Source organism: Frieseomelitta varia, unplaced genomic scaffold, assembly GCF_011392965.1.
Source record: "Frieseomelitta varia isolate USP_RPSP 00005682 unplaced genomic scaffold, Fvar_1.2 scaffold_18, whole genome shotgun sequence".
Classification (NCBI taxonomy): domain Eukaryota; kingdom Metazoa; phylum Arthropoda; class Insecta; order Hymenoptera; family Apidae; genus Frieseomelitta; species Frieseomelitta varia.
The window spans coordinates 142467-164341 of NW_025109527.1; the positions used below are offsets into that span (position 1 = coordinate 142467).

The following is a 21875-nucleotide window of genomic DNA, read 5'->3' on the forward strand; positions in this document are numbered from 1 at the left end:
AAAAATACTAAATAAATAGCTAATCATCCTCAACAAATATTTCAATTTCCTGTTTAATATATTAGCTAGTGTATTTAATATTTTACGGAGAATCTAAATTTTTTTCTAGCTTAAGATAGTTGTAACTCTATAAATATAGAGACCTAAAGCTCTCCTGTATTATACAAAATACTAAGTCTGTTTATATTTGTATTTCTAAACTAAAGTATTCATGGATACTTTTGACAGCCCGATATTCCTAAAATGGTAAAAACCGGAACGAATCAATGTTAATGGGCCGAGGATCCATGATTATGATACAGCACTGAGGCTACATTTGGAAACTAGAAGGAGCATGGAGGGGATAGGCGATTACGTATGCCTCGTGCGCGGATCAGCATCTTGCAGTTTTAGTAGCTCTCCTTGAGAAACTTCAGTATGAATTGGGATGATCGAGGGTCAACAACGATGACGAGGCTCGTCATACTCTTATTCTTTTGTGGCGTGATCACTGGCAGTAACGACACCGTGAGCAACACAATCCCGGACAACGTGCTACTGGATTTAGAAGAGCAGAACGAAGAGAGCACATCTACGAAGAATAGAACTCTGAAAGAACTATACGAGGATGCTGTACACGCTTATCTGGACGAAGACTGGGGCCGCTGTATTCAAGACTTTAACGCGGTTTCTCACGGGTAAGTTTGAAACTGAAATTATGAATTATTACAGAAAGAGGTTTTTTTACCAATTAAAAAAAAAGGATAATTAGCGATAAAAATATTTAAGCAAAGGAATTCTATATATACTCTTGCTAGTTTATATTTAAAGGAAAAGAAATTTAATTTTTAAGTTAGTAAATGTAATAAAATGAAACGTATTTTATTGCATTGTACCTCTTTCATTATCCTTTCTTCTGTTTGATGCTGTTCCAGATACAAGGCTTACAAGCGAATGATAACGAACTGTAGACGAAAATGCCGCACAAAAGCTGCCGGCTCGGCACCGATTTTCGCAGAGAACATCGAGGATTTGCACTTTTACGAAAAGAAAGTAAGAGAGACATTGTGCCTCTTAACGTGCAATCAGGAATATCGTGAGATCGTCGGCTCGAAAGCGCTCAAGATGCTGCCGCGGGAGACTGAACAGAAATTGCTCCGGAATAGTGTTTACGAGTACCTGCATATATGTTACTATCAGGTAACTACAAAAAAAAATTATTAAAAATTATCTTATGATTTAATATGCCTTTTTCTTTAGTGTTACATAAAATAATTATTGAAAGCAGGGAAAAATATTAAAAATTAAAATAGCAAATATATTATTATTATTATTATATATTGTAAAATATAAAACGATTGACCGATCTGATTGTAGCTTCAGTCTTTTAAGTTTACTCCTTGATGTGTTTTCACCGTTTTATAAGCAAACCTGATGAATTCTAATAAGAGAACTGATGTAATCGTGCCTTCGCAGATCCCACACCGGTAATTTTTCAGTGGCTAAATAATGAGTTTAACATTCTGAGCGGTCAACTCGGTCGTAAAACCTAGCCTACGTAATCGGTGTGACAGAGCGTATTGCTTATTGCGTTCCGTAAAATCTCCTTTGAGACAATCAGGCTTTATGTATACGACTCCAATTGGTTTTCACCTTTTCCAACAGCAATCGACCACGTTGACCCTATTCTTTCAATACGAAATCTTACGTACGTTAGCCTTTGCCGGTATGTTTTTGTTTGCAGAAACATCGATATCAGGATGCAGCCAACGCGCTGTTTACTTATTTAGTCGAACATCCGAAAGACAAGGTGAACCTAGATCTTTTGAAACGCTATTTAACACACCCAGGCGTAAAACTCGAGAATGTGGTAAATCTAGAACTACCGACTTATGTCAGAATCTATTTCCAAGGGGTTTCGTCTTATGAAGACGAGAATTACGCAGAGGCCGTCGGCTTGTTCGAGGCATCGTTACGGTTATACTTAGAAACCGAGGAGGAATGTAGATTTTATTGCGAGGGTCCCTTTGACCAAGGCTGGCATCCAGAGTTCACTTCCTCCATTGCGAGTGAGTAGACCTGAAACGTAAACGATGTCAGAATCTTCTAAACATAGTCCACTATTCCTTTCAGATCATTTTGCGTACTGTCTGAAATGCAAACGAGCTTGCTCACGTACATTAAATAACGTGAATGGCGATTACCGCAGACACATGCTCAGGGATCACTACAACTATTTGCACTACTCTTATTACAAATGTGAGTATACTCGGCTCGTCGAAACGCGATGCGATCGTAAGATAAGTTTACAACGACTCTGAAAACGCAAAATTTTAGCCAAGGCTGCGTGAAACGCATATTTATCTGAAACTTCCGTGATAATATAACGCTTTCATATTTAAAATTTGCATAGTCTTGGACCAAATAAGTTAATAGTAAATAAACTGACCCCTATTTATCACTGCCGGATTTCCTGCTTATAAAATGTAGTATATTTATTTCTGAAAGATTTTTATCGTCTCGAACAATAGAGACATGTGATTTGATAAACCATGTCTCTGTGTATATTAATATTTCGATAAATTCTATTTATAATAAAACCTCGATGTACCGATAATTACCTTATAAATTTTACATTCTTGTAGCAAGTTAATTTTAGTTTCATGAATAAACCTCCTCAAGAAGCTGGTGGTCGTATCTTGAAGGAGGTTTAACTGAAATGATCTTGTTTAAGTTAGGTTGTTACATTTTAATGATCGTCGTTATCCGTGAAAATTGTTCCGAGCTGTTGGCTAATCTAGTTTTTTGTCGCTGACCGTGATCTTTCGTTTAGCCAGTTCATTTCTCACCATGGGCAGCCTTGCAAAATATTATATGATAATTGGATACGATATCATAGTAAATAGTATCATAACATGTTTTCATAGTGGGAAACTTGAAAGCTGCTTGTGCCGCTGTAGAAAGTTACTTGCTTTTCGATCCGGTGGATAAAGTAATGCTGCAAAACAAAGATTATTATAGTGCCAAGCCAAAAGTTAGAGAAGACTATTTCTCTCCAAGAGAGGTGATCATTTATATCTAAACATATGTGTCGAAATATAATTTAATACATACGTATGATTAAAATCAATTATTCCTTTTTTTTTAGGAAACTTTCAACTACATAAAAAGACAAGAATATGAATTGAGGCTGTTACATTATATTTCTAATGAATTTTCAGTTCTGGATGAAAAATTTAATAAGATACGAAAAACAAAACAGGATGAGAAAGCAAATAATGCTGAAGAGGAAGAGCTAGGAAAGGTAAAGAATAAGATATAAAAAAAAAAAAAATGAAAAGATATAGTTGATATTCAACCGATTGTTTGAAACAATTCATTTGTTAATTGATGCGCAAATACAAATCGGATGATTATCTGCTGAAGTCTAACATGCTCGTAACTTTAAAATTGTCGGTTTTGCCTGTACTTTTTGTAAGAAAAAAAAAAATAAAATATTCATAAACAGAAATATTTTTTATCAAATAATTATTTTATTATTATTATTATTATTTACTATTTATATTTCTATTAGACGTCATATTCGAGTTTTCGTTTAAACGCCTAGAGAATGCAACCCAAAGTACATCCATGGATTTATTGTGCAAGCGTGCAGGGAGTAAGTTGATTTTTACAAGATTAATTTATATTTTTAACGGCTTATTTTTAGAAATCGGACATCGAAACAGTATCAGGCCCGCCACCCGGTTATTCGTTGTTCTCTCATATGAAATTGTTAAACAATTCTACAATACGAGTCGAGGGCATCAAAATCCATGATATTCATTTAGTAGCAAAAGAGGAAGATCTTGGTGGAAAAAATCGTTACGTCGCTGATAATTTACTTAACTCCACTGAGTGTGAATCTTTGATGCAGTTCGCTACTGTATGTATAATTTCTATTTGACTCTTTAATATTTATATTTGTATTAACAAATATCTTAATTTGCGTGTGTAAAGATGACCGCGATAGAAGGAGATGGTTACGATGAAAATAAAAGTCCACATTCAAAACACGAAAAATTTGAGGGAATAACTGTTGGGCGAGCGGCCTTGGTAAAGTATTCTTATTTCATGTCACGGCACAATAATGCGTTGACATATTAATGATGTGTTAACTTTAGATGGTGTATTTTGGGCAAATAAAACCAGAATGGTTGGAATTACTTTTGGAAAAAACCGAACAAGTCCGAAGTCACGTGGAAAAGTATTTCGGAGTAGATCGACATCTGTATTTCACCTACACTCATTTGGTCTGCCGCACGGCTCTACCTGGTAATTTTCACCCGATGCATCACCGTGCTTCTGGTTCCTTTCGCAGCCGAAATCGCGTTACGCCGATTCACTTGGTACGACTTGTGGCGACCAATCAAAATATAACTAAATAATTACTCCCTGAAAAAGCTGAATTACTCAATTTTTAATCGAGATTTTTCTTTCTTCTTCAATCTAAAACACACATACACATACACAAAAGGAAATACATAAAAGAGAGAAATGAATATTTGTTTCATAATCTCTGGTTTTGTTTTAGACATGCCAATGGATCGAGATGACTTGAGCCATCAAGTTCACGCGGACAATTGTCTGTTGAAGAACAAGGATACTTGCATTCGCGAGAGTCCTGCTTATGTCTGGAGAGACTACTCCGCGATTTTATATCTAAATGACGATTTTCAAGGTGGTGAATTCTTCTTTGCCGAAGATCGCTTTATTCGAGAGATGGATAACGTTGTTTCACCACGTTGCGGGCGAATGGTGGCCTTTTCTGCTGGCAAAGAGAACCTCCACGGTGTTCGTGGTGTTCTTCGAGGTAGAAGATGCGCTTTGGCCCTCTGGTTCACTCAGAATGAGAAATATTTGGAGTATGAGAGAGCACTGGCTTTGGCAATCTTAGAAAGAGTTCGACAAATAGGGCCTCTTGAAGGGAAGGACATCCAAATGCCTCTAAAGTAAATAATAAGTATATTCAATATTTTCAATGATAGATTGGTAACTAACTTATTGTCTTGAAATATTTCTCCGATCTTCAGGTACGAGGATGTGCTCATTGAATATATCCACAGCGATGAATTACTAAAACATTTCTTTAAAAAGTTCTCTATCACATAATCATCACATATCAATATAAATGGCAGTGGCTGCAACATTTCGCTACAATTTTCAGAGGTTGCCCTACCGAGGAATGATAATATTTAAAGAGTAATATATATTTTTACGGTTAGTAGAATCTGACCTAATATTTAAACTGGGGACCTGAAAAGATATATTGATAGTAATTAAAAAAGGTAATGAATCCTAGTAAATATATATTGAATTGTTCGGTTCGGTTTCTCTATGCCTATAATGGCTTATTAAAAATTACGTACCTTGCAAATGTCTGAATAAAACGTAGGATTAGATTGCTTAAAACATGCATATGATCGCTTATGTAAATTCAGGACAAATTATTTTTACATTATATCACACACACATATATATGTATGTATGTATGTATGTATGTATAATACAAAATGTACTTCATAATAGGGATTGTATAGAATTTGCGAGAGATTTGTACAGTGTTGATTATAATGAAATCAAAACGCAACACTTGTTGCAATTCTCTTAGTGTTACATTCTCTTGTCATTTTTACATATCTTGCTTATTCACAGCTTCTCTTCTGGTTCATTCATTTCCTTTTCTCTTTCTTTTTTTCTTTAAGCGTACAAAGTATTGTGTTAATCTTTTTTATCGAATTTTCTCGAAATATAATCGTCTCTGTCAAGTATATTAAATCAGTAACTTTATAAAATACACACGCACGTACACACATCTTTCTCTCTCTGTGTATATACAGGATGACCATAGTCGCGGCAACTGATAGTTTATTTATATATAAAATATCCTAATCTTTATTAGAACATAGACATTACATGTCAACAGGCTTACATAACCATTCTATGTATCATGTAACATGTATATTGTATTAATTTATTCTTCTTGTTCGTATTTATACTATGTATAAGGGTTTATTATGTATATGCAATTGCATTGCAATTTTTTTCTCTCTCTCTTTCTCTTTCATTCCTTTTTCATACACCCTTTCTCTCACACATGACTTTAAATCTTGTACACACGATTACCTTTATTTTATTATATATCGCGTCAATTCCGATAAAAAATGGGCATGTGTGTGTATGTGTGTGTATTGTGATTTCTTTTTTTTTCATCAGGATGTGATGAAATTGTATTTGTTGTCATTATTACAATAATACGTAAAAAGCGAATCGCATAAAATGTAATCATACGTTTTATTTCTGCGTTAATCGTACGCATAGGAATCAAAAAAATTTACGCCCGACCGCAATGACATCGAAAGGTGATTAAAAGAGACCAACATGGTTGAATCACGTTCTTTTAAACACCATCAATTCTTTGTTCGGGAATTCAGTCTGGAAGAAAGTGAACGCGATCGTATTAACATTACTTATGTTTCGTTACAAACATTTATTACGAAATTATAGTGACATCTTCGTATCACAGAAGAGCTCAGTCGATTTTTCGTAGGAACCACTCCATAATAGTCGTACCCTCTTTCCTTTTCTCTTTCGTTCTCATCTCCTTTTTTTCTCTTTTTTTCATTTTTTTTAAACACTATCACGCGCAACCATGTACGAAAGATGGATTTTCTCGTTTCAAGTCGTTGAAATACATTAACTAATGTCACTCTTGCCGATCAAACGCATTAAGAGCAGGGTCAATCAATGTAGAGAATGTAATTAAAAAAATATATTAACGTATTTGTCAAGTATTAAATAAACAAACAATATCAAATGGAGTGGTCGCCAATTTTATCGCATTACTTAGATGGCATTGCTCTTCGTAGACCTTTACTTTTCTTCACATGAGTATATAATAATAATAATAACAATAGTAATAATAATAAAATGAAATGTAAATTCGTAAAATAGAAGTAGAGCATCGCGGCTGAACGTTGAATAATTTCCTTAAAATGTAAAAATCATCTTATAATATATCCCTTAAATGAATAATTGCTATAAAAAAGTTTATCGTGCTTGTTATTCGGTAATCAAACACAGCAATTCGCACTTCTCCTATGAATCATCTCATAGCTTAAAGCATAATGCACTTTTTAGAACCAGGTAACGAATACCCTGCAACAAGTGCCATTGCAACTCGTGTATAGATCAAAATTAAACAATTTAGATCTTTGAATATATTGAATATATTTGATAAGCTCAAACTAAATATATTAAAAAAAGAAAAGAAACAAGAAAATTCTTCTGCATTAAACTTAAAGAAAAGAAAAGAAAATGTTATGACTTTTAAAACAGATGAAAAAGAAAGAAAAAAGAAAGACATATTATGTGAACTATGCACGAAGATGCACGGCATTTATTTAATTCGTTAATAACTAAATTAACTTGTTGCCGATCATCTAAATTTGCACAAAGGGAAGATTCGTGTGTGCTGGACTATATAATAATATTCGAGTTCGATTTTTTCAGACTTATTCTTAAAATTATTACTTCGTTTTTATGTACACATATACATACAAGGGTATGTATGCACATGTAACGACTAAACGAAATGGCTTGTCTCTCAAAACGGTTGATTCACTTTGTGAATATATTGCAAAGCGTAGCAAAAAAAAATACTGAAAAAGAAATAATGAGAAGAAAAAGAAACAGATAGAATATAGTCGATTTTCGTCAAAGTGTTAAGAAGACGTTAACATCTTTAGTTAGCTCCTGCTCTAAAATGATAAATATGGAAAAATTTCTTTAATGTTATAGGAAAAGTATTGGGTTACTTTTACGATAATGGAAAAAACGAAATGATCACTATGAAATTACTACGAAATTACTTTTACAATTTTTCGAAAAATTTATGAAATCTGAAAAACTAATCACGAGTCACGCAGCTAACTTGTTCGTTACAATGTTAAAATTGTATACTTAGTTAAACGTTTTAATAAAGCATTTTTTTTTTTTTCATTACTCGTCGAATTTCACTTAATATATATATATACGAACTATCACTAATCTATCGAACAATTTGTTCTTAACATCCTCGCTATTTTCTTTGTTCATAAATAAAGCAAAACTATGTTGGAATTTATATATATATATATATATATATATATAAAGTTCAATGAGTTGCAAAACGGAAAATATGATTTCATTTTAGGAATCATTACGTTTTAGACTTTCTTCATGTATGTATATGCAACCAATATACTTTCAAAAATTTCACGAATATCAAAAAAAAACAGATTTGAAAATGTACACGGTAGGACTGCATTGAAAGATTTTAAAAAGTAAATATCGACCCTCCGTGTAAAATAGAAATATTAATGTACAGACACGAAGTTAATATTGGCCTTACAGAACCTTTACATTTCTTTTAAAAATTTTTAACGCGCAATATGATAGTTATATATAATAATAATTATATTAAAATTAACGTAAAATGTAACAATAGTTTAAGAACATTGTACTGTTTGATGATCTTTCCTAGAGCTTTTTTTCGTGCTGTTACGTAAAAAAAATTTATAACGTATTTTGATTATTATATAGACACAATAATATGGCGAGAATATCGTGGTGAAAAATATGCTGGACACCAAAGGCTTTATGCGAGAAAATTACTTACTCCTCAACGTTCTAAACGTATTCTGCTTTCATTATCGTCGTCATCCTCGTAGTCGTAGTTACATCTTGTTTACGCGTCACGTATAAACTTTACTAAAATAGTACAATCTAATCGAGAATATATAGAAAAATTGAAAAATATACAAGTTATAAAACACATAGAACGCTATTCATCAGGTAGCAAGTGACTTACGAAGTCCAACTATGTTTTTCGTTACATTTCTGTCCAAGTATTTTCTTCATCTAGCATCATATACCATACTACACTCATCCTAATTTATGAAGGTACGAATTCATACAATACCTCCATTTGTCACTTTCTCGTACCCAAAATCCATCTTTTTTTTTCTTTTTTAATTCGTAACATGAATAAACTTTACATTCTGCTACACGAAAAAATCACGTAGCGCCACGTCATCTGTACAAATTATTCATCTACTACGTAATCTTATTATTGTATCGCACACGTTCTTTGGTATCCAACAGGCTTCCCCACGCCGATTTCGAATTTGAACGGACATTAGTTGTGGTATGGGCAGTGAATGAACAAGCAAGTACCAATATTAAATGGGCAGACTCTCCCATTGAGGCGCCCATTCTGGAAGTCGTCAATCCATATTTGATGGAGGAGCAGCGTATCTACTTCGTGAGTCGGAATCTCCATCACAAATATATTTTCCTAAAAGTACACGGACAAACGTTCTCGTTCTATAACCTATATATATTATTATTCTCTCGTATTAAAAAAAAAAGATACGTATATAAAAACGCTGTCATAACTAAAATAAGCTAGAGAAATAAACAGATAAAGGAAAAAACATAAATTACTTACCAGATACGAATCTACGCTTTACTAAACTTAATCTATATCCCGGGCCTAAAAGCTCAAACTCAACTCCAGATAATGTGGTCCCTTCGCAATTAAACTGTGTGAATATGGTTCCTTGGTTTCCTGGCCCATGCGCTAGTTCCACTCGGGCTTTCAGTGAACCTACGCCGTTACCTTCGCTGTGCTGTGATAGTTCTGTAAATTTCCACAGTATCCGATTCGTTTCTGGTAACCATTGTGCCTGAGGTTTACTATTGAATGACTTAAATCCTCCGTCTATGGGGGCGGCCACATGGAGGTTCAACAGTGGACTCGGTGAAGCCATAGCACGACTATTATATTTATAATCAATCTGGAACACGGATAAATAAGAGATTGAGATACATCAATGTATTAACAGGTAAATACCTTAAGGTCGGTATGAGCCGTTTCGCATTTCCAATAGGCAACCAGCTGGAAAGGGCACGAACCCGCACCCTCCTTGCATTTGATTTGATACTTGAGTATATCGACATTAAAATACGAAGCTGAGGGATTTTGTTCAGCCTGTTTGCGTAACAACGTAGTTAAGGCACTCATATTGAATTCAAAAATTGTACAGTCAACAGTTGTCTGCGTTGCATCCCTGTAAGAAATACCAATATTAGTGTCATTCTTAAACGAACAACTAAATCGCCATCCCACCGTAAAACTTACATGCTGACGAGCTGATTATTAGGGAACAATTTTTCCAATCTGTTACTGTTTCGCACGCGGAACGTAAGCTTCGCGGGGTTTGGATTATTAGCTAACACGGCGACGATACCGGCAGGGAATGATAGCATCATATCCCCGCTCAGTTTCACTTGACACCGCGTTTCATCAGTACCTCTGAAATAAGAGTGTACTATTTCATGGAAAGCAACTGCTAAAGGAATAGTGTCGGCGAGTCCTATCGTGAGCGGAGACGGTCCTCTGGAAGACCCAACTCCAACACCAGCTGTACGAAACTCCAAACTAGCCACGCTGTCGGCTCTGGATATAGTTGCCGGTGACATTCTACCCCTTGGTGAAGGGCCTTCTCCTCTTCGGGACGGTGGTCTAGGAATGATGATAGATCCTGTCGGAGTAGAAGATGCGGATTGCTTGGGAGGTAAGGCCGGAGTGATATCTCCTACTTCCGAGAACAAGTCTCCATCTGTGTATGTAAACGATGAAATCTTCTACATTTCTTCATCTCTAGCATATGGTCTAATTGTAAGTTTAGGACACACGGTACGTTTAACAAGACACAAGAAAGCGCTCCGCGGCAAGTTAAGAGTGCAACAACAACGTGACTCCGTAAACTCACCAGGGAATCGTGGGTGAGGATGTGTAGGTGGTGCGGATTGTGGCGGCTGTGGTTGAGGCGTCGGTGACAAAGACAACGGCGGAGGACTTTGCAATGGCGCGTACGGATGACTACCAGTCGGCGTTGAGGCGCTCGATGGTGTACTGCTAGGATTGAACAAGTTTAGGCCAAGTAAATCCGAGCTTGGCTTACCTCCTAATTGCTGTGACACTGACTGAGACCTTTTCATATGATGATCTGAGTTATTCGATCCTCTGCGTCCCTGTTGTGGAAATCGGAACAATATCGTTCAAGAAAATGAATCTCCGAAGAAAAAGTTAGCCTGTAAGAGAGGAAAAAAATTAATGCGTACCGTCGGTGCAGGCGATAACGATAGATTCTCCACAGTCGCCCTGAGCTCGTCCACACTGGCGCTCATCGGTGCCCCGCCATTGCTAAGTGGTTTTATTTCCACTCGGATCTTTCGTTCCCTCTCGTCCTCCGAATCGGTATCTGAGCTAGAATAAAATCCCTTCTCATTTTCCCACGGCTCTGCTTTCGGTCTAATGCAGAAACCATCCTCATCTACTTCCGGTGTCGGTGTTTCAGACTTTCTACTGTCATCCTTATCCTCCCTATTATATAGAATTAGCGTGGTTCAGTAGAATATACCCTCAAGTGTTCCAGCAGGCCCAGTGCATCATGTACACATGATAAAATTTCTTTCATTTTATGTATCAAAAGGTCAATTATTAAGAATACATTAATTTACTTTACGGTGTCATTGTGCTTTAGCGGTACTAACGTGCCAATAACAAAAATTGCAAAAGAAAAATAAAAGAAACAAAGATTTCTAAGATCTAATTCCGTGATCAAGCTTTTCGTACAGAAAAGTAGTTATTTGCTGATTATGTTTTTTAATTCATTTCAATAATAGATGTTGTTAATTTCAATAATAAATGCTCGATCATGGGATTGACCCTTTGGTGCACTAGATCTGCTGAATGTGCATATACTGACAGGTCAGACTTTTCTTCTTTGTTGCTGCTTGTTTCCACAATATCCTTCTTCTTTTTTGCCTTTTTTTCCTTTCTTTTTTCTCTTCTGCTGCGAAGAAACCCTGTTGGTTGTGGACACACGGTATGTAGAAAACAAAGCAGCACATAAATTTTCGTAGTAAATCTGAATATACTAGATATCAAAAGTTCTTGTACAATAACATATATATATATATATATATATATATATATATATATATATATATAATGTCTAATTTCTAATCATTATACTAATATTATCGATAAAAATTATTCCCTTCTCTATTGCGTATAAAAATTAAAGAAACTGTTCATTATTAGAAAAAATAAATAATCTTTTTTTTTTAGTTACACTGAAACGCTACATTTACATTAAGCTGAATTTAATTATATTGTGTACGAGAGAAACAATTTTTATCAAGTAATTGTTCTGTTGATTAACTTGATTATAACTTAATAATTGATGTGGCATTATTCTTCTTAACATAGAGTAAAAAAAAGTAATTATAAACTAAGACTAACTGTAAGAAGCAGAAAGAAACTACGTTTTGCGGTGTCAACGTATTTGTACCAAAACAGTTAATGTATCTTTAATCGAGAAATTAATATAAAATCTGCGATTCAACGACAGATAGAAATCAATTTACTTTCCAAGTGTTTAAGGCATAGCGCAACGTGATTAAATATCTACAGATCAAACAAAATAATCGTCACCGGATCAAAAAATAGCAGATGCACTTTTTATGAGCTCTTTTCCTTTACGACAGTCTCTCTAATTATGCTGACATAAGTTTCTGTATTAATTATATTTATATTTTCTTACACGACAATGAATGTCATTATGAATTTATGATTTCTGAAATTATGATCACTTTTCTCTGCACGTACGTTCAAAACAATTTGAACAGAAAGACATATCAGCACATTCTAAAATCGATAAAAAAGTTTTCATGTCTGTATTAAGTTAGGAAAAAAATAATAGATAAGGGATACAGAAAATAGCAAAAAATTATAGCACGTTACATTAGCAAAGGTATAAGAAAACCCATACACCATCACCATCAAAATCATACAGATCTGCAGAAGTTCAGTCTCCTCTTTTAAATTGTTTTTCTAACAATAATATATACTTCCTACGATATTAATATTAGGATACATGATTTCTCGAAACAGTTAACGATACATGTATATATGAGATTGCGCAATTTTACCGCGCGCGTGTATCTCTTGTATATTTCTCTAAAAATCGGTAGAGCATACGATACACATGTTCTGCAAGCAAGGATATTAACTATCGACATGCAATGTTATAAATAAAGTGACGATAATTCGAAAATGAGATACAATTTCATATAGTAATTTTGTGAATCTTGTACATATTGATTAATCATATTAAATTTAGTATTACAAACATTCAATTAACTAAAGAAAAATAATAAAAAAGAATATAAGAGGGAGAAGAGATATTGCTACGCCAAAGGAATATTTACAGTGACTACACTGGATAATTGTGCGACTGATGAATAAAAAAAAAAGGATTGCTTGCAGAATCACATTACGCTATATCATAAAAGATATCTGCACTTGGAAAATAAATACAGATTACAAGTGAGCCATGCATTAACAGACTCAGAAGAATGGCTCACCTGAGGTCCCGTCAGTAGCCAACCCCACATTCGTATTTCAACTTTATCCAAATCCAACTCCCTTTATTTAATTAATTCTATGAAGATATGTGTTTTGTTATAGAGGCAATAAAGAAAGTTTCAAAAATTAATTCATAATTGATTAATGTTCAAAGATCAAACACGAGATATTACTATTGTTACTATTGTACTAATTACATCATACATAGTTTAAATTTCAGAAACTTTCCAAAATGCACAATTCTTCTTAAGTCTAACTTTTATATTAAATTAACAATGTCTTTTTTCTGTAGAGTGCGAATATAAAATATAAATAACAAATATAAGTAAAAATTTCATAATGAGTCGTGTTGATAGAAGAATCCCTTGATACAGGTTTACATAAAAGATTGTTAGAAAAACAATTTATATAAGTAACACTTTGTGAAAAAAAATGTTGCCTGGTTAGATTATCATGTAATTCTAGAACTAAAGCCTATTGTCTAAGCAAGCTTCTTTCAGTGTTACTCGAAGGAAAACAAAAAATATTTCTTCCTTTTATATGTGAAATGTCTCTACAAACATAAAATCGCTCTGACTGAAGAAATATTTTAAATGTGCTTTCAAAGCTAAATATAAATTAATGTTAGATATGTATCCCTCTAATTATCTGTGAATTAGCAATAAATCACCAGTTATCTTACAATATGTCTCTATGTACATAACATTAATTTAGTAGTGCTTAAACAATGTTAGTATACGTACATTGCTGATCTAAAAGAGTGCAGAGTGGAGGAACCATAATACGCGTTACCACTGTAAGTCACCAGATATTTTATTTAACCATATGTCCTGTATGACTAAAAAATTATATTGGAAGAACTATGGTAATGAAACAGTTACCGAATGCCGTAGATAGAGAACAACCAATAGAGCAAGATAAAGATAAAGGTGTATGAAAGGAGTGCTTCGTTAAAAAGATGGTCATTTAAAATTGTACACAAATGTTTCTTTCCATTGAGTACAATCACTTCTTTATGTTACTAAATTATATTTTAATTAGATGATGGATAAATTGATATTTTCATCGTAATTAATTACATTTAAATAGCATTAAAAAGAAATTGATTATGTATTCATAATATTCATAAAAAATAATTAAATATTAGTAACAGTGCAAACTTTTAAAATTTTTTTTTAATTTAAAACGACCTATTAACTTTAATAAATATCAGTATTATGTTTTAAATAATTTTTAATATTCGAAAAAATGTTATAGGAAGCTGCAGCAATGTACCCTCACCTTAAATACTTTAATCTAACTACCAAAAAAAGCAGTATTTTCATACAAATCTTGTATGTGTATGTGTGTATAAAATAGTACCGTATAACCAATAATCTAACAGTTACTTTAAAATGCGAGTAATGGATATGGTAAGGGTATAGGTAATGACAATGTAAGCAGTTACATTTAGATCCTCTGAGAGGGTTCCTGGAGATGCTGGGAGGTGGAACAGCAGGAGGCAGGTTGTTCCCCTGAGGAGTTGCAGGTGCTGAACCAGACCCTGCTTGCTTCTGTTTGTCTGAAACAACACTCATTGCTTATATCTTTCAATAATCTGTGACTCCAATGGCCCTTTTTTCTTCATCTTGCTAGTTTTATACTTATATCTATTAAAATATAATGACACTATGCACTTTCAGTGGCATAAGTAGCACTCCAGAGGGATGTTAGTTCAAATGATATAATTTTATTAAACGGTTCAATAATTTTGTAATAAAAATTATAAATAAACAAAATGAAATAAGTGCCTGTTACATTTTTTTCTAATAGTGTAATGATTTATATTCCTTTTGTTACAATTTCTATTATAAATTAAATATTATAATTTATAATATTATATAAATATTATAAATTAAATATTTATATTAAAAAAAATATCTATAAACCCCCTGGAATACAAAATAACTTATAATGTCATCCTCCACCTATTGTTAGATTATAATGCTCAAGCATTGTAACACAACCACATAAGCATAAGTCAATGAATTTGTTTCGCATATGCCTAAATCAATAAAATTTGTGATTGAGTGCTAAAAAATAAATTGAACAAGTGTATGTATGTGAATAGTAAAATGGTATTGATGTGATAAAAAAAAAAGACTGCAAAATATATCTACCAAGATATAATGTATGAATGGAAAAATCAATTTCTTATATTTTAATAGTTTCATTAATTGTAAAATTTTTTATGATTAATTCTGATTATTTTAGTATAATATAGTATTTCAGTATAGTATATTTTGCAATAAGAATTACATTATATCAAGGCAGATAAAAACTATTGCAATTAAAAGAGAATAAGGACTTGTAAATGTTATTCAACTTTAAAAACCTACCCTGGGAGTTGGACATGAACAGGTTGAGTAGCGAGGTAGTACGGCGGGAAGCCTTGGTGGCTTGTGCATGTGACAATTCTCTGTCCCTTTCATTCAGATTTTCATTTGTTTTTTCTTGTACCTTCCCCTTTTCCTCATCCACCTGACAACCCACCCCTTTTAATCCCCGATCGTTTTTTGAACTGTGAGTGTTACCAGCTACGCCTGTTTCTCCATTAGCTCCTTTTGATGTTTCCTTAGGTGTCTCAACATTGCTTTCCAATTGGGAGTGACCGGTCATTTCTCCTAAACCTGTCATGATTTCTTCATATTCGAATGTACCTGATTTATGAGAAAATTATATTCAAAATATTATGCTTTATTCTATACATGCTTTACTCTACATGTTACGAAGAGTTTTACCTGGTTTTTCAAAACCTGTATATTTGCTTTGTACAAATTGCTCTAGTAATTTGTCCACTGTCATATCCAAACACTGCCGTTTAAAATCAATATGAACTTGACCAACTTGTTCATGATTTGATTGCAAAACATCAGCATAAATATTTAAAAATTCCTTCATATGTTTTAAGTGTGTTTCCTCTACATCTTGGAACCGCTTAGTGAGAAAAAAAATAGATCATTAGTGGAATACAAATTTTTTCGGGAAATTTCATTTAGAATTAATTAGATATGTACCCTGCATGCCTGAGTCATTTTGGTTTGAAAATCATTCCTTATGATCATATACTTATCAACCAAAGTTTTATAATCATCCTGGGCTTTTTTAAACTTAATTTCTGCTTTTTCTAATTCTTTTTGACTGGCATTATCTTTCCGTAATTTTTCTAATTCCAAACCTTTTTGCATACGCATATCTTTTGCCTTATGTAAAGTCACAGTAATACTCTGTATACTTTGCACAACTTCCAAAGTGGATGATTCTTCTTCTTTTACCTATATTTATTTTGTTTTGTGTTTTTTTAACATTATATAGTATCTTTTTATAATATGAATGTAATCAAATATCAGAGATAATTAATTTATTAATTAATTAGCTATTTCAAATAATTGCCTATCACTGTGATTTGAGAAACACTATCTTTATATCTTTACAAATACTACTGTCTCAGAGAACCTAGTGACCTGACTGTGGGCGGATACTGATAGAGTAAATATACAAAATGATTCATACTTCGGTATGGTAGGTATAAAGAATGCAACAAATAAAAGAACATAAGAAAGCTTAGTTTGTTAACATATTGTTAATATACAAGAATGAATATCTTTTTTTGTGTATCTTGATATTTAATACTATGATACTTATTAAATATGCTTAATAATTCTACTATATGTAAATAATTGTTTAAAAAAATCTCCAAAATTTATTTCTATATAAGAAAATTAGGAAGAAACATTTACATACAGCCTTGTGTTTTTTATGTAATTCATCTGTATATTTTGATACATCTTTTATTAATTCAGTGACCCTTTGGGCCATTTGCAAGTGTAAACCAGCAAGTTTCTCTGCTGCTCCTCTTAAGGCAGCCCAAACAGGTGCAAATGTTCCTTGCGTACTACTGCTACTGCCAGCTTGTTTAGCTAGCTTACTCAGAACCTTATAATTATTTTCTTCTATGGTCGATCGTTCTTTTAGGAACTCAGCCAACTCCTTGCTTGCAAATGCACCATGCTTCATGTTATGATATAACACGTCAAATCCATTATTCTTTTCGCCCTTGAATTATAGAAAAAAGGTTTTTTTTCTAAGTATTTTCCATGTCAAGTACAATATATATTAGTTTATATTGCACATATTTAGGCATTTCTTATTTTTAATACATGTTGATAAATATACTTTGAAATTATTTGTTGGTAATTATTGAGATTATGATTCTTGAAGTAACAGAAAAGAAATTTCACTTGCAATTAAAGTTTAAAGCAGGCCTAAAAGATATATACTAAAGCTATGCTTAAGACCACTTAGTCACTTAACACTTGAACCCTGATCATGCTGTAAACTCACATAGAGCAGGACTCTTGAGTAACATCGGCACAATAAGGTGTCATTACATATTATTACTCTTATCATTCTATTGTACATATTATTTCTCATTCATGACACATGGCTTAAATTTTTGTTGCAAATGTTATTAATACGAAATAATGAAGTTGGTATTCTTTGTTTTTTTTCATAGTTCAATCAAGGGATTATAATTTTTTTTCTGTATATATTAGATATTTTTCAATAAAAAATAAAAAAAATAAGGCAAGATTAATGAAAATTCTTTTTATTTCAGAAATTTTTAAAACTACAACAAAACATTAACTCCATAAAAATTTAATGATAATTGAGTCATCATAATTATATCCTGCATAGAATAATCTTCAACAGATAAAATTTTAAGGGAGACAAAAGGAAGTGGTAGCTATCTAATCTGTACCATGCTTCTGTCAGGAAGGCAATGTCAGATCTTTCAGAAAAATGTATAAAACTAAAACCCTTGAAACAAAATTATAAGAAATACTCAAGTCTATACGTTTTATCATTAAAATATGTCAGATGAAAAAATTTAGAAATTTCAGTGACTTGTTACAAAGGAAACTTTTCATTTAATAAGAGCTTGATGTTGCAACTATGTAAAAAAAGAAAAACATACAAAAATTCATATTAGAATGCCAAGATGATGTATGTAATTAAAGAGTTATTATAAAAGATATTGGAATTCTTTAATAAATACAACGGTTTCACTTTCATCTGCTCTTGAATTATAAACATGCATAAAAAAAGCAGGGCATGTCAATGTACAGCTGTTTCTCCACAGATCATGGAGATGATAGGGAAATGCGATGACAAGGAGGTGAAATGGATAACCTTCAGTTCACGGGAAATTATGAAGGTAAGCATGCCGCGTAAAGGAGAAAAGAGAAAGAACAAGAATAATTAGGGTACGGTGGAAGAGAGACAGAAAAGAAAAGATTTCATTGAACGGAACGTGATGATTTAATTTAATCGAAAATAAAAACTATTACGATGGCGTGACGTACGAACAACCAGACGAAGAGTTTATTAGAAGCTCGTAAGCGAGACAAAACGAAAAGGAAAGGGAAGAAGGTTCCTCAACGTACCTAACCTAAATACAACAGGGATGACATTCTGGGATAACAAGCGAGAAGACACTCACCCAAAAGTAGTCGGCGAAATCCACAGTCATGTTGGAACCGCGATCAGACCATCATAATTTATCTTCTGTATGTATCAGGCCTAACTGCACCGTTAATAACGAATCATTGACACACACATGCACACACTGGGGGACGACTACACGACACACGAGCGAACCGTACAACAGACACAACGAGACGTAACTCAATTTACGATAAAGGATAACGTAACGTTTCGTGCTCGAACGTTTCGAGCAGAACGAGCGCGCTCGACCGCGGAGACACGGGTCAACTTATATCGACTATCTCCGTTACACGCTTTCCCACAGACAAGGTACAGAATAGGCCTGTCGCCACCGACTAAACGTACAATAGACGTGACATCATACAAGACTTCGTGCCTTACGTTCTGAAATACCGATGGCGAAAAAGATCACGTAGCGGCACAAACGAGGTATACGAATAGATTTAGCCACAGACGAGGTATAGGAATAGACCTAGTATCCAATGTATTTTTTCGGCCAACGATTTCGAGGTCAGCCGACCCCATTACCATTTTAATGTCACATCCTGTTGTACCAATTCAGACAAGTTTTTTACCGCGAAAATCAAAAAATATGAACAATGTTGCCAGTTTATTCTGAGAATTATTCACTGAATTGAACGTGGTGGTACTTCAATGAAGGATTATAATGATTTAAAACAGAAATTGATGAAAATTGAAATAAAAAATTCAGTATATATTTGACTATTAACATTTATTTAAAAGTATTAGAAAAAATTTATTGAAATATGATCATTTAGAAATCGATACTTATACGACACTTTCCTCTAACAAACAAAGCTCAACATAGTAGAGGAAAAAACTCCTCGTTAGAGGAAAAAACTGTTCAAAATACCTTTACAATACATTCAAAAATCACCAAAATCAGTGAGGGAATAGTCAGCACTACACTTTCACCTAAGTGCCTTCGTTATTGTGCGTAATGACAAAAGAAAAACGCTTGTATGTGTTCCTGCACGTGCGTTTTGCACGTTCAATTACGGAGCTGAGATGTGCTTCCTTCCGTCATTTTTTCCACTTAAAAATCGATCGTGAGAAATATCGATTTCTTTCGAGAATCGAAGTATATTGCGTATTTCACCGTTAGGGGCACTGTAATCTCTATTTATTTAATTTTCCAATTCGCGCGCGTTTCACACGAAATGTTAACTCGGAATAAAAAATAAAATCTCTGATCTAAATCAGAAAATTCATAATAAATTCTTAAAGAGGAACGAAAATATTTATACGAAGATTTAAATATGATATAAATTATATTTAAATATGATTTAATTGAAATTTGAACTACATCGTAATTTATTCTAAAAGATATTGAAATTATTATAATTTTTATTAATTACTATATATTACTGTATATAGATGTATGTATGTATGTATATATATATATATATATATATATATATATATATATATATATATATACATATATCCATATACAGTAATATATAGTATATTGTTCTTATAGTTTAATAGTTTAATTCTTACAGTAATATAACTATATATTACTATGAGAATTGGAATTCTATTGTCAAAATACAAAATTAGATTTTATTAATTAATAATAATTGAAGTAAATTTGTTGTTTGTTTCGTTTTTCACTTATGTATGATCTGAAACATTCTTGGGTCTTGAGACACTATCCCACACATGCTTCTTCCCTCGTTGCAAAAAAAAGTCCTTGTAAATAAAGCTTTGATAAACTCAGGAACACTACATACTATCACTATCAAGGCGGTGAAACGATGAATTAATTTATATTGATGTCCTTGTTGCATGATGTTGCCTTCCTTGTCTACGAATATGTCTGTCCTTGTCTCACGCTTTTGCTCTCCTTGTCTAACGCGTATAAATGTCTGTCCTTGTCTCACGCTATTGCTCTCCTTGTCTAGCACGCATATATGTCTGTCCTTGTCTAGCACTGTTGCCCTCCTTGTCTACCGCACATATATACCTGTCCTTGTTACACGCTGTTGCTCTCTTTGTCTAATGACGCTAGACAAGGAGAGCAACAGTGTGCGACAAGGACAATCTTCGATCTATTGAAAAAAAAATTCAACTTTTTACACAAATGTTTTTCTAGGACAAAACACACATAGAAAGAAAGCGGGGGGCCTAATTTTAAGGAAACATATAAAAAATTCGTAAATTATTCCTCTTAATTAGGTTATTCTCGTAATTAGTGCAAACTGTCACAAAATGGACATGGTGGCGCCATCTAGCGGTACCCCAGTGGTACTAATTAATTATAAAAATACTTATTTCTGCATTTTACGGGTCAAATGGGATATGAAAAGAAAGCTAAGGATCTAATTAGGCTAATACAATCACAAAAGTTCACAAATCATTTCGCTAAATTAGGTTTTTTCGCAAATGAAAATTTCTCTGTTTTACGGGGTAAAAAACAACGCCGCGTTGTAGCAAACTGGTGGAACTAAACGCCTCTGTAACCGTATAAGAAGAACAATTAATATTAATTTTCACGCCACAACATTGCACTCCAGGAGCATACATTACAAAGATAATGCAATCAGTTACTTTCGCAAATAAATCTGAATCTAATATTCACTATAGTTTGCGTGAAATTATGCACTCCCTACTGGCACTACTGCTAACAAACGAAATTGAAACATTCTTCATATACGTAAACTATACTTAAACAAAACATAGAACGCATGCTAAAGGTCTCTGAAATTGAAGACGCAACCATAACAGTTCACAAATGATTCCTTTTAATTAATTTCTTCTCGTAATTTGTGGAAAAACTGTCACTTGTCAAGGTTTAAATGCGACA

At 33.2% G+C, this 21875-nt stretch overlaps 2 protein-coding genes across 11 annotated transcripts; one reads left to right on the plus strand and one right to left on the minus strand.

Annotated features, from left to right (window-relative positions):
* The first annotated feature begins 245 nt into the window (after positions 1 to 245).
* Positions 246 to 9284, plus strand: LOC122538823 (prolyl 3-hydroxylase 2-like). Of its 2 annotated transcripts, XM_043673255.1 has the most exons (12): positions 246 to 677; positions 915 to 1179; positions 1724 to 2048; positions 2113 to 2238; positions 2907 to 3043; positions 3128 to 3283; positions 3689 to 3904; positions 3979 to 4074; positions 4143 to 4293; positions 4553 to 4970; positions 5052 to 5306; positions 9163 to 9284. In XM_043673255.1, the coding sequence occupies exons 1-11, from the start codon at positions 418 to 420 to the stop codon at positions 5128 to 5130; spliced, it is 2229 nt and encodes a 742-aa protein (XP_043529190.1). In that variant the 5' UTR covers positions 246 to 417; the 3' UTR covers positions 5131 to 5306; positions 9163 to 9284. The 2 variants fall into 2 exon arrangements, with proteins under 2 accessions (XP_043529190.1, XP_043529191.1); XM_043673256.1 differs by lacking the exons at positions 5052 to 5306; positions 9163 to 9284 and having other exon boundaries at positions 249 to 677; positions 4143 to 4367; positions 4553 to 4714.
* On the minus strand, positions 5874 to 19371 carry LOC122538822 (F-BAR domain only protein 2). Of its 9 annotated transcripts, none has more exons than XM_043673250.1 (15): positions 19041 to 19370; positions 17282 to 17593; positions 16555 to 16812; positions 16279 to 16474; positions 15877 to 16197; positions 14946 to 15059; positions 14242 to 14292; positions 11835 to 11934; positions 11188 to 11449; positions 11057 to 11097; positions 10836 to 10978; positions 10202 to 10682; positions 9914 to 10130; positions 9509 to 9857; positions 5874 to 9355 (listed from the first exon to the last, which is right to left on the minus strand). In XM_043673250.1, exons 1-15 carry the CDS (start codon positions 19068 to 19070, stop codon positions 9285 to 9287), a joined length of 2946 nt encoding a protein of 981 aa, XP_043529185.1. In that variant the 5' UTR covers positions 19071 to 19370; the 3' UTR covers positions 5874 to 9284. The 9 variants fall into 9 exon arrangements, with proteins under 9 accessions (XP_043529185.1, XP_043529184.1, XP_043529188.1 ...); XM_043673249.1 differs by having other exon boundaries at positions 11051 to 11097; positions 19041 to 19369; XM_043673253.1 differs by lacking the exon at positions 10836 to 10978 and having other exon boundaries at positions 11028 to 11097; positions 19041 to 19371.
* Between the last annotated feature and the right edge of the window lie 2504 nt (positions 19372 to 21875).